Source organism: Elephantulus edwardii, unplaced genomic scaffold (genome assembly GCF_000299155.1).
Source record: "Elephantulus edwardii isolate Elephantulus edwardi_28Jun2011 unplaced genomic scaffold, EleEdw1.0 scaffold00096, whole genome shotgun sequence".
NCBI classification, from domain to species: domain Eukaryota; kingdom Metazoa; phylum Chordata; class Mammalia; order Macroscelidea; family Macroscelididae; genus Elephantulus; species Elephantulus edwardii.
The window spans coordinates 12659699-12672504 of record NW_006399846.1 but is presented as its reverse complement, the minus strand read 5'-3'; the positions used below and the strand labels follow the sequence as shown (position 1 = coordinate 12672504).

Sequence of the window (12806 nt, the reverse complement as noted above, 5' to 3'; positions counted from 1 at the left end):
CAAATACAATCCACTCTGCAACTGACTTTTTAAGTTCCTATTTGCTTCCTCATCTTTTTCCAGGAACCTGCTTTCCTGTTTCTGTTTCATTTTTGTTGGTCCCGCGAAATCTCTTCTGGGGCAGAGGCGCCGCCTCTCCCAGCACGAGGACTGATGAATGCTGTGATCCAGAATGTTTTTACTCCCATTTCTCATCCTTTCTGGTTCTGTGAAAACTGGGAATTTGCCACTCCCAAAGCCATTCCAAAAACAGCCTGGGAAGATTCTAAAAGCAAGTCCACAAGAGTCCCAAACATTTGGCTGGACTAAGCAGTCAACCTTCTCAGATGACTCTTTTGTAGGCACAACAGAGGGTGCTATTCTTACCGTTCTTTCATCTCGGGCGCCAGGCTGGAATCGGGGTCCCTCCAGCAGAACTGATCTCAGGCAGCGCTTCGGGGAGGAGCGTGGATGGCAGAATTTCCCCCCGAGTTTCTCCCCCCGTCGCTCGGAGCCGCAGGCGGGAGGCGGGCCGGGGGGTGGGGCCGGCACTGGGGGACCGGCCCGAGGCGGGTCGAGGTGTGAGGACCTATGTAGAGGAAGTTGACAGAGCTGCACCTCGGTTATTTTGCTTCCATCTCGTCCTCCGCCTCGTTCTCCACATCCACCGCCACTCCCCTACCCCCCACCCCGTGAGGTGAGTAAATTCATGGTTCTCTCTGGTGTCCCTGTGTCCCCACGCTCCGGAGTTCCCTAAGGGGTCTTAGTTAAGCTTAACTTTAAGAGTCCCTCGTCTTCCCTCCTCTCCCCGATCCCCCCTGCCACCGGTCTCTGTGCCGCTGCTGTAGGCCTAGCCCCTCACCCCGACTCTACCGGGCCTTGAGCCCCCTGCGCCTCGGGGGGAACCGGGGAGGGAGCCGGCGCGGGGAGCGGGTGCCAGGGCTGGTGCTGGACTGGGAGCCGTGCTGGGGGACGGAGACCATGGTCGAAGCCGGGAGTCTAGATGGGGGCCGGGGCGGAACCCGGGATGGGGCCCGGGGTGGGCGCCCGGCTGGGGGCCGAGGTGAGGGCTGCAGTCAAGGCTGGGAGCAAGGGCCTGGATGGGGCCCGGGGCGGAGCCCTGGGTGGGAGCCAGCGCGGGGGATGGGCTGCCAGGTGCTCGCTCAGCGGGAAAGACGTTCGCTTGTGAACCGCTCGGCTCTCGGCTTCCAAGGTGGGTCCCTCCGTGACAGCCTCCAGTTGTCTGCCTGAGTCCCCCTCCCTGGGCGGGAGGGCTGAGTCCCCGAAGTCGCGTCATCTCCAGAGGGGCTTCCAACCGCCTCAGGAGCCAGCCCTGCGCTGGGCACTCCTGGGCTGGAAAGGAGCGAGGCGGCCTCCCTTTAGAGAGGCGGGGAAGCCTTTGTTACTTCCTCTCCACGTGAGCTTCGGGTTTTGCTGGTGGTTTGTGGCACTGCTTCTTGGTCGCGAGGGATGAGGGTTGCCTGCTCCTCCTGAGTAGGTAGGTTCCTGGGGAGAGGGCGGAGGGGGTGAGAACCGGGACGCCCAACCCAGTCGGTGGACTGTCCAGCCCCCGGGATGAGAAACGAGAGGGAAGAGCGAGGCCGTGCTCACACTCCTAGGTTGGCGCAGGCTGGGAACTCAAAGCCAGACCTTGTGCTCCATTCGGGGCCCTTAGCACCTGCTGGCTCCTGCTGTTTCTTTGGACGTCTTCAATTCCTGTTTTAGGAACGTTTGAAATTTTGTGCAAGTGCTTGCAACCCTAGAAAGGGTTGTTGGCTTATATACAGTTCATTTACTTAACAAAAAAGAACGTGCCAGCAAGTGGGATGGGGGTGCAGTAAAAGGGATCTGCGTTGAGTATAGGTTAAGGCATCTGTTAAGACCTAGAGTTTTGGGGTTGCATTGGCCTGTTGGGACTTGTGGGGAAGGGAGTGAAGAGTTTGATGGGATCTGAGTACAGAACTACAACTTACAGTCCACTGTTTCATTCAACCCAGACTAAACTTGTGCCACCATCATGCTTGCCTGCCCTTCCTGGAAACCTTATCTACTCGCTCAAGCCTTGCTCTCAGTGGCCCTTCATCTGGCTTCTTTCCTGGGAAAGAGAGAAGGATGTGGTTTTTCCCCATTCCATCTCCACCCATCCAGGGCTCATGGCTGGCTCAGAGAGGGAGAAAGAGAGGGCTTTTTGGAACCTAGGTCTGTGCCATCTCTGGTGACTCTGAGCCAGTGCCCAGGAATCTGTCTGAAAGTGTTGATGACTGAATCTCAGAGTCAGAAGGAATTTGAGAGGGGAATGTCCCCTTTTGAGAAGTGTAAGTAGACAGAGCTCTTTTGAGACATTGTTGGGAAGAGGACACCTACCCAAGGAAGAAATGTCCTTAAAAGTGATTGGTTCTTGCTTATGTTACTTCTCCCAGTAAAAGTCAACCCAACAGGAGGCCTGTACATCAGAACATAGACATTTTATTATTTTCTCGAGCACCACGGGTTCCTGTGGAGTATTAAGCACTGGGAGTGTGTGGGAACTGGGTGCTATTTTGTGAGGAATAGAAAGATGAGACCAGCACTTGTGATAGCCTAAGGTGCAGGTGCTGGTGGTGTTTGGTGCAGAGTTGTGGGGACATGAGAGGGGTTGCTCTTGATTCTGTCTGCAGAGGTAGGGCTCTGAGTTGGCATGTTGTTAGGTGACGTTGACTCAGCTCTCATTCATAATGACCACATACACAACAGAGGGAAACCTTGCTGATCCTCTGACATCCTCACAATCTCGGCTGTTTTAAAGCCCATTGTTGTGGTCGCTGTTTCAATCCATTTGATTTCTTGTCTTCCTCTGTCACTGGTCCTCCATTTTTCCAAGCATGATCTCTTTCCAGAGACACTGGCCCTTGCTAAAAACATTCCGCCAATTCATTAAACAAGTCTTATCATCCTCGTCTCCAAGTGACACTCTGGCTCTACTTCCATCAAGACAGATCAGTTTGTTCTTTGTCAGCCCTTGGTATATCCAACAATCCTCTCCAGCACCTGAAGTAAAGGTATCAGTTTTTAGGTCTTTCTTATTTATTTCCTTCTTATTTAATGTTCAATTATCACAGGCATATAAAGCAATTAGAAATACCATGGCTTGGAGCAGGTGCACCTTAGTCTTTAAACCGACATCCTTGCTCTTTAGCAATGTGGAGGGGTCTTTGACAGCAGTTTTACCCAGTGTAAAACATCCTTTGATTTCTTGATGGCTGTTCCATGGGTGTTGACTTTGGATTAGTGTAAAATGATATCTTGGTTGATGTCAGTCCTTTCCTCCTTTATCATGCTGTTGATTATTGGTCCAGTTGTGAGGATTTTTCTTTTATGTTGAGACTAGGTAGTCTTTGATTTTCTTCATTAAATACTTAAAGTCATCTTCATGCTCAGCAAGCAAAATTGAGTCATCAGTATATAGCAGGTTGTTGATGATTCTTCCTCCAATCCTGATGCCACATTTTTCTACAAATAGTCCAGTTTCTGAGATTATCTGCCCAATATACCGAATAAGTATGATAAATGGATACAACCCTGATGGACACCTTTTCTGACTTTAAGCCATGCAGAATCTGCATTATTATGTTTGAATCCATGAATTTCATGATCCATGTATAGGTTTCATATAAGCATAATTAAATGTTCTGAAATTACCATTCTCTCAATGCTGTCCATCATTTATTATGATTTATAGTCAGAATGCCTTTGCATGGTCAATAAAATACAAGGAAACATCTTTCTGGTATTGTCTGCATTCAGCCCAGATCTAAGTCAGTGGTGGTGTGGTCACTTCCCTGAATTGATGGTGACTGCTTGGGAAAGGGATAGTCACTATTCTGGGGAAGAGGTAAGTGTAGAGACAGCTCGGCGGGAGCTACTTTGTAGTAGGACATGCTGATGTTTCAAAGCATATATTTCATAATTTCCTGAGAACTGTGGGTACTGGAGGTACATGGGTACTGTCTCCGGAGGAATGGAAAAATGAGACCAGCCCCTGTAATAGACTGAGTACAGGCATTAGTGATGTTTGGTGCCAAAAGCGGTAGGAACAAGGCAAGGGCTACTCTTCATTCTGTCTGTGGAGGTTGGCCTCCAGGTTGACATGTTGTTAGGTGCCATCAACTATGACTCACAGTGATCCTACGGACAACAGATCTGAACTTTGCTGTATTTTGTACCGTCCTCAGGATCTCCAGCATGCTTGAGTTCACTGTTACGCTTTGCCAATCCCTCTTGTTGAAGGGCTTCTTTTCTTTCCCTGACCCATCATGTTTCCAAGAATGATGACTGGCACCTACTGACAACATTCCTAAAGTATGTAAGATGACATTTCACCATCTTTGCCTCTAAGGAACAACCAGATTACACTTTCCCCAAGACATTTGAATATTCCATGAATTGTTCTTTTGGTAACCCATGGGATACTCAGTACTCTTCGCCAACAACTCTTCTTTCAAAGGCATCAATTCTTCTTTGATCTTCCTTTTACATTGTCCAACTTTCAGATGCATCCAAAGCAATTGAAAAGACTATAGATTAGGGCACCTTAGTCTTTAAACTGACAAACTTTCTCTTTAGAACTTTGGAGAGTCCTTGACAGCAGATTTCTCCAAATCTAACACATCTTTTGATATATTGACTCCTGGTGGCATGGGTAGTAATCAGGGGGAAAAGTAAAAATGAAATATTTAATAGTTTCTGTCTTTTCTCTATCATGCCTGTTGGTCCAGTGGTGAGGATTTTTGTTCTCTTGAGGTTGAGCTTCAATCCATACTTAAGGCTGAAGTCTTTGACTTTCTGCAGTAAGTGCTTCAAGTTGTCTTAGCTGTCTGCAAGCTGGGTTGTATCATATTCATGATGGAGGCTGTTGATGAGTCTTTCTTTCTTTCTTCTTTTTTTTTTCTTTCTTTCTTCTTGATGTCACATTCTTCTTTACAGAGTCCAGCTTCTTGAATGATTTGCTCAGCATACAAATTGAATTGATATGGAGAAAAGAGACAGTCCTGATGCACACTTTTCCTGACTTTAAACCATGTAGTGTCCCCTTGTTCTGTTTGGGCAGCTGCTTCTTGGTCTATGTATCGGTTTTGCATGAGGACAATTAAGAGGTTGGCATAGGTGAGGGTACTCTGAGGTAGACTCTGAAGTGGGAAACTGCTCTTTGTAGAGATATGGGGCCCCTGGTCTGTACAGCAATGCTGGGGAGTGGTACCGAGGTGGGAAAGAAATTGTGCATCCAGCATCAAGCGTAAGGGGTGTCTGGGGAGAAAAAGGGGTCTCTAACTGGGAAGGGTTTTCAAAGGTCTGTTATTTTAGAAGTGGATGGACTTCCAAAAGAACAAACTGATAAGTCTTGGAGAAGGGGCAGCCAGAGTGCTCCTCAGAAGCAAAGATTATGACACTTTGTCTCACATACTTTGGGCATGTTACTAGGAGAGGTTCTCTCTTGGACAGGGACAGCATGCTTGGGAAAGTGGAGAGACGGTGAAGGAGAGGAAGACCCTTAGCCAGGTGGATTGACACGATGCCTTACAGTAATGGACTTGAGTGTGTCAGAGATTGGAGGATGGCACAGGTTAGGACAGAGTTCAGATCTGTTGTTCATAGCATCACTTGAGTCATACACAACATAATGGTACCTAACAATGACAACAACAGGTGGGAAGGGGTCTTCTCTGCTCTGTCCGAGGAATCCCACAGCCTTGGCTGGCTGGCATGGGGAGACTAGTGGAGGATGTGGGGATCTACTACTTGTAAAGGGACATGTAATGACTTGGTATCCTGGGCCCTAGACCTTATAGAGGGCATTGGGATTGGCCCCTTGGCTGACTCCTCAGTTTGAGACGGGGTGAGTAATACTTGCTAAATGGTTACTGTGGTCTTGAAAGCAGACAGATGTGATTGTGGACGCTGGCTCTGGGATGGTTCGCTCTTGCCCTGGAAGTGCCTCCTGGCTGAGTGTGGAGTGAAGGTCAGAGGCCCTGTGGCCAGCTGGTGCACCTTGTCCCTGGGGCCTCCCCACAAACAGGAACTGACTAACAGCCACGTGGTCGTGGTTGTGGTCGCCACAGCTTCATTCTGCCTCTAGTGGCCACTGGTACCCTTGCCCAATCCCACTGACAGGTCTGCAGAGACCTATAACGTTAAAATGGTGGAAGGTGATCAAGCATGACTTGCAGAACTTCCTGTCTACCAGGCCCACACAGAGAACTCCATGTCTGTTAATTAGCTCATTTAGCCACCTGATGGATCAGAGATGAGATTATCATCCCCATTTTTCAGATGGAGAAATTGAGGCATGCAGAGAGATTAAGTAACTTATCCAAAGTTACAGCACAAGCAGTTAGGCTCCACAGTCCCCACTGTAACCACACAAATCCTGTTTGGATTCCACCTTTTCACTGCTCTCTTTTCCAGGCTTGGTCCCTCCACTTTCCACACATGCACCTGTAAGATTTTGAGGGGTGAGGAACGAAGGGGAAAACCTGGGCCTCTCTGTGGTGTGCTTGACCCAGAGAGGCAGACAGGTAGTCCCAGGTAGGAACACCCTTTCCTGGCCACAGATGCCCACAGAGAAGTGGGGAGGATGAAGCTTCTGAGGACAGTGCAAATAAGGCGGTGTTTTCCCTCCCACCACCACCCATCTCCACCTATCACCTCTTCCTGCCTGGGTTGACCAAAATAGGGAAGTTTCATGTGAAATGCAAGTAGGTCATCGGAAGAACTACAAAGAATTCATTTCTGGAGCCGCATCTGTACTACAAATGGAATTAATTTTCCATTGGCTTTTTTTGGTATGTATGTCCCATGTCATTTTGTGTAAAAGCCATCAAGTTAGAAAGCAAAGAGTAGTTAAATTTTTTATTAAATTTTATTTTATTAATTTTGAACATTTACAGAGATTTTGGATTTCCATTCATTCACTGTTGTACTTTTCTCCCTGCCTCCCCCCACCCCAATTCGCTCCTCTCTTCGAAAAGCAAAAGAAAAACTCCATTGGTATACAATCCCCGCCCCCAGAGTAGTTAATTTTTAAACTCCTCTCTAGAGCCTTCTGTGCTGCGGTTGATCTGCATTCTTGAACCCTATCACATTGGCTGGTGGAGGTGGGTGAGGGGAGTTTTAAAGAGAAGAGAACCATCTGAAACCTGTTCTTGTTGTCAGCTGTCTTCAGTAGATCCCGACTCCTGACGGCCTTACATGGACTGTCAAGGCTGTGGGAGTCCATTGCCAAGCCTGTCTTCTGAGCTGCCTCTGGGTGGGGTCGGTCACCATCTGCCTTTGCGCCAGTAGTCTAGTGCTTAACTGTACCAAGCAGGGACGCCAAACCTGAAGCGTAAACCAGAGTTCAAGTAGCACAGAGAGGTCTTGGATAGAAAAAGGAGGACCCCCCTCCCCGTGCCAGGAGATAAAATGTGGGGGGAGAGGGCAGAAGGAGCGTGGGAGGGAGAGAGAAAGAGTGTGTGTGTGTATGGGGGGTGTGTGTATTTGGTGTGGGTGGGTCACTGACTATAAACTTTTAAAAAATTATAGTGAAAATATGCTGAACAAAATTCAAACTCTTTGTTGTTGAGTCAGAACTGACCCTGCAGCAGGTTTTAGAGGCTGGTAAGTGCATGGAGAAGTTTGCCTCTTTTTCTCGTGAGGAGCTACTGGTAGATTCGAACCATCAGAGAGAGAGTACCATTTGGGCTAGCAGCACAACTCTGTACGGACTACACCACACATCAGAGCCGACTTTGAGCTGTTCCCTGAGACCAGCTTTCCTTTTCTGCCCTCCTGGTTGTGGGTACGTCGACGGCTAGGTATTGTTCAACTTGGATAACTAAGTGCGTGTCTTGTTTTGATTCTTGGGCTCATTTTCTGTGGCTTTCTCTCAAGCCTTCAGCAGAGGTGGGAGCAGTGACGTGGCAGGGACCCCTCATGGATATGTCCATTTCTGGATGAGTCCCTTGCTGGCTGCTCCCTGGAGCCCCTGCCTGGCTCTTCCTATTCCCTCCATGCCTCCTCCCACATGAAAAGCCCCAGGGTAGGGATCTCCTCAGATGCCAGGTCAGCCCCAGGAAGGAAGCAGAGAGACTGAAAATGTGAGGTGTTGTTTCTTAAAGCCAGGTGTGACCAGCCCACCTCTGGAGAGCCCTCCCTGTTGCACTGGGAATGCCTGGGCCTGTTGCTGTGCAGATGGGCCTGGAAGACCGAGGGAGCTGAGCATCTCTGGGTTTAGGTGTGTTTCTTCAGGGAGAGCCAGCAAGTTCTGAGCTGGGGGGACTGGGTCCCAGCTCTGGGATTAGGGATAGCAGGAGAAAACTGAGGAGTTGATGCCAGTGGGCATTCTTTGTGAATCTAGGAAGAGAGGACTATGACATGGTCCTAGCTGATGGGACCAAGAGGTCACACCTGTGCACCCACTTGGGAGTAAATCTAGGAGAGTGACCAACAGCCGAGGTGCTCTGATTGTGATAATGAACCAGGCTCTGAGGTGGCGGGCATGCCATGTGCCTCAGCTGGGGAGAAGGCCAGCTGAGTGAGTGACTCAGGCCCCACCATCAGCAGGTGAGTTATATATGAAGGTATTGCCATCTGGGAATGGAGGAGAGGCTTCTGAGCCAAGAGACGGGAAGAAGGTGTACCTCCATGGTGCAGAAGGGGGGACTCAGCTTTGGCTCTGCTTCCCCTCCTTGCTGGGATGAGCCACCTGCCTCTCTGTGTTTATGTGGGGTGCTGAGGAGGTGGAGAGAAGCGGGCTCAGCCCTGTTCTGGGACCCTAGAGTGAAAGCAGTCCTTGCTCAGTTTGAGGAGATAACTAACAGCTGGTACTTTTCCAGGAATTTTCCAAAATGAAGGGCAAGGTGTGTGGGAGGCAGAGCCAGGTAGCACTGCCTTAAAGAGAATGCCACACCCTTTCCTACCTGGCACATGTCTCTACTCCTCTCACCTCCAAGCCTGGCTTCACCTGAGTTCCCAGCTCTGAGGGGTCTTATGTTGTTACTAGGTGTCATTGCTAGGGGTCAACTACAACTCATAGCGACTGTGAACAACAGATCTGCACTTTGCCCTGTCCTGTACCATCCTCAAGACTGCTGATATGCATAGGCCTATTGTTGCAATCTCTGTGTTGAACGTCTTCTTTTTTTTTGTTGAACGTTTTCTTTTTCTCTGACCCTCCACTTTCCCCAGTTGCCGTTGTGTTGTTAGGGGCCATGGAGTCTAGTAGGACTCATAGCAACCCTCTGAACAAAAGATCTGAAACCTGTTCTCTCCTGCGCCATCCTCACATTTCCTGACACACTAGAGCCCATGTGGCAGTCACCACATCAATCCACCTGGTTGAGTCCCTTCTCTCCTTCGCCGACCCTCCAGCCTTCCCAGAATTATGTCCCTCTTCAAGGAATAGCCCCTCCTAGCAACATGCCCAAAGTATGTGAGGTGAAGCCTCATCATTCCTTCCTCCAAAGACTACTGTGGCTGCACCATCTCTCAGACATATCTGCTTGTTCTCTTGGCCATCCATCGGATGTTCATTCCTCTTCTCCAGCACCACAGCTCAAAGGTGTCAATTCTTCTGTTATTCTGTTGTCCAACTCTCAAATACATAGTGAGTGATCGGGAATACTCTCACCTAAATCAGACGCACCTTAGTCTTCAAACTGACATCATTACTCCTCAGTAATTTGGAGAGGTCCCTAACTGAAGACTTTCCCAATGCAATGTGTCTCCTGATTTCCTAACTGCTGGTACCAACAGTGTTAACTGTGGACCCAAGCAAGATAAGTTGTTGACAGTTTCGCCATCCACCATGATGTTGCCTATTGGTCCAGTAGTAAGAATCTTTGTTTTCCTGACATTATGATGCAGTCCATACTGGAGGCTGCATTCCTTAATCTTCTGCAACAGTGCTTCAAGTCCTCCTCACTTTCAGCAAGTAAGGTTCTGTCATCTGCATAAACACGTTATTGATGACTCTCCCTCCAAGCCTGATGCCGCACTCCTCTTCATAGAGTCCAGCTTCTCGAATGATTTGCTCAACATACCGATTGAATAGCTATGGAGAGAGAATACAAACCTCATGCTCCCCCTTCTTAATTTTAAACCATGCAGTGTTTCCCTGCTTTGTTCTCAGGTCCAGGTATAGGGTCCACATGAGCACAACTAAGTAATCTGGGATTCCCATTCCTCTCATTGTCAGCCACAATTTGTTATGATTCACACAGTTAAATGCCTTTGCAGAGTCAATAAAGCACAAACTAGATGTTCTTCTGGTATTCTCTACTTTTCATCCAGGATCCATCTGACATCAGCAATGATGTCCCTGGTGCCATGGCCTCTTCTAAATCCTGTTTGAACTTCTATCTATATACTGTTCTAGCCGTTTTTGAATGATCTTCCGCAGTCTTTTGCTTACATGTGATATTAATGATATTGGTTGATAGTTTCCCCCTTTAGTAGGATCACTTTTCTTGGGAATGAAAACAAGTATGGACTTCTTCCAATCGGTTGGCCCAGATAGCTGTACTTCAAATTTCCTGGCATATACTGATGAGTGCATCCAAGGCTGCATCTGCTAATTGAAACAAGTCAGTTGGTATCTCTTCGATTCCTAGGGCCTTATTTTTTGCCAATGACTTCAATGCAGCTTTCACTTCCTCTTTCATTATCATTTGCTCCTGCTCATATGATACTTCCTGAAATTTTTCAGTTTCAATCCACTCTTTTTGGTACAGTGATTCTGTTTATTCCATTTTCTTTTTATGCTTTCTGGGTCATTCAATATCTTGCCCAAAGCATTGTTTCAATATTGCAACTCGAGGTTTAAGGTGTTCTGTTGTTTTGGTTTGGTTTGTTTGTTTGTTTGTTTGTTTCATTTCTCTCAGCTTGAGAAATGCAGAGCAAGTTCTTCCAAGAACTGCTCTTTCTTGATAACATGCCCAGAATATATAAGATGAAGTTTCTCACTATCCTTGGCTCCAGGGAGCACCCTGGTTGCCTTCCCCTAAGATAGACTTGGTATTTTGGCAGTACATGTTCAGTAGTCTTCACCAATACCATAATTCAAAGACACCAGTTCTGTCAAACTTACTCATTGTCCACCTTTCAGATGGTTTCAAAGTAATTGAAAATGCCATGGCGTGGATCAGACATACCTTAGACTAAAAACTGACGCCATTGCTCTTTAGCACTTTGGAGAATTTCTTAACAGATTTTTTGAACGCAGCATATCTTTTGATTTCTTGATTTCTATTATCGTGAGTATTGATTGTGCATCCAAGTAAAATGAAGTTGTTGGCAGCTTCAATCTTTATCTATCATGATGTTTCTTATGGTGACAATTTTTGTTTTTTTGATCTTGAAATATAATCCATATTGAAGGTGACAGTCTTTGTTCTTCTGCAGCAAGTGTTTCTTTTCCCCTTTATTTTCTGTGAGCCAGGTTTTATCATCTGTGTGATTCAGGTTGCTGATGAGTCTTCCTCCAGTCCTGATGCCACACTGATATAGTCAAGCCTCTCAGAAAATCTTGTTTTCCCTCTCCCACATCTCCTATGAGCCTTGGACACATTTACCTCCCAGAGTGCTTTCCTCAGTGGTCCAGGAGCCAAGTTGCTGGGCCTCTGTTGGTAACAAGCCTCACTGGGGTGGTGCTTTAAAATGGCATTTCCCCCCACATTCCAGCACGTGCATTGCTCTTCTTATATGTGCATTGCTCTTCTTATAGGGAAGGAAACCAGCTGCCTGCTAGAATCCTTGGAGGCCAGCAACTGCTTCCCTAGCAAAGGTCCCTCTGTCCATGTTGCTGACTGTCCTTTTACCCCTTGCTGTCCATGCTGGCTTTGACCTAGGGGCAGTGCAAGATGAGGCCCTCCTTGGTTCTGGGACTCTGCCATGGACTTTGGCCAGGTCCCTTTCCTTCTGTAAGACTTAATTCTTACAAGAGGTTTCTTGCTGGGTGCTAGCAAGGCAATTTTCAATTCATAGTGACACTGTGTATGTGCAGAATACAGCTGTCCCATGGGGTTTTCTAGGAGAAGATCCTAAAGTGTTTCTTATGTAGAACCACCAACCTTTTGTTTCACAGTCTTAACCATTACACCACCAATGCTTAAGGAGGAGAGTTGTGATGTGTTTACAGTGACAGCAGGACAGACAAGCTAACTTAGACATTTTGGAGTATCCTCTGGGACACTTGATTCCTCCCTTCCAGCCCATAGTACACCATCCAGTGTCCACAGGTTCCTCAGAAGCCACAACTTCCTGGGCAGGTGGGAGGGAAGCAAGTCACTTCAGCTGAAGGAGGGCTGTCTTAGGATGGACTGTGTGGGCTGATCTTGTCTTGAGATGATCTGTGTGGGACCAGGCAGAGTTACCTGGAAAGACCCCACCTCTTTCTGCTTTACACAGACTTCCCCTAGCCTGCTCCCTCCCCTTTCTAACAGCTTATTTTTCGATATCTCACATAGCATAAAACTCTCCCTTTTAAAGTATATAATACAAGATTGGTATTCGATGCCATTCAGAGGCACCGTGGAAAATTACTTGGTCATCTATTAAAAAAATAAATAAATAGAAATCATACATTGAAAATCCTATACAGTACGGTTGTACTGTGACAGCCATAGGGTCACCATAATCCAGAATTCATTTAAAGGCATCTGGTGATGGTCGCTCACATACAATGTATTCCTTTAAGAAACAAAAGCAGTTCGTCTCTGCACGCTACCTAACTTCTGTTCTTGGTTTCTCTAAAGTTGATTCCATTTCACAGTGACTAATAGTCAGTCCTGCACTTAACGTTCTGTATCATCAAA

The 12806-nt window shown here is 47.4% G+C and overlaps 1 protein-coding gene across 1 annotated transcript in view; it reads left to right on the top strand.

The window, feature by feature from the left end:
• The window catches only part of LOC102853343, a 48203-nt gene that overhangs the window by 5384 nt on the left and 30013 nt on the right, over positions 1-12806 (top strand). The window contains exons 2-3 of the mRNA XM_006891383.1: positions 500-676; positions 828-1042. Coding sequence (XP_006891445.1) covers positions 500-676; positions 828-1042 — 392 coding nt within the window. The remainder of the gene's footprint in view (positions 1-499; positions 677-827; positions 1043-12806) is intronic.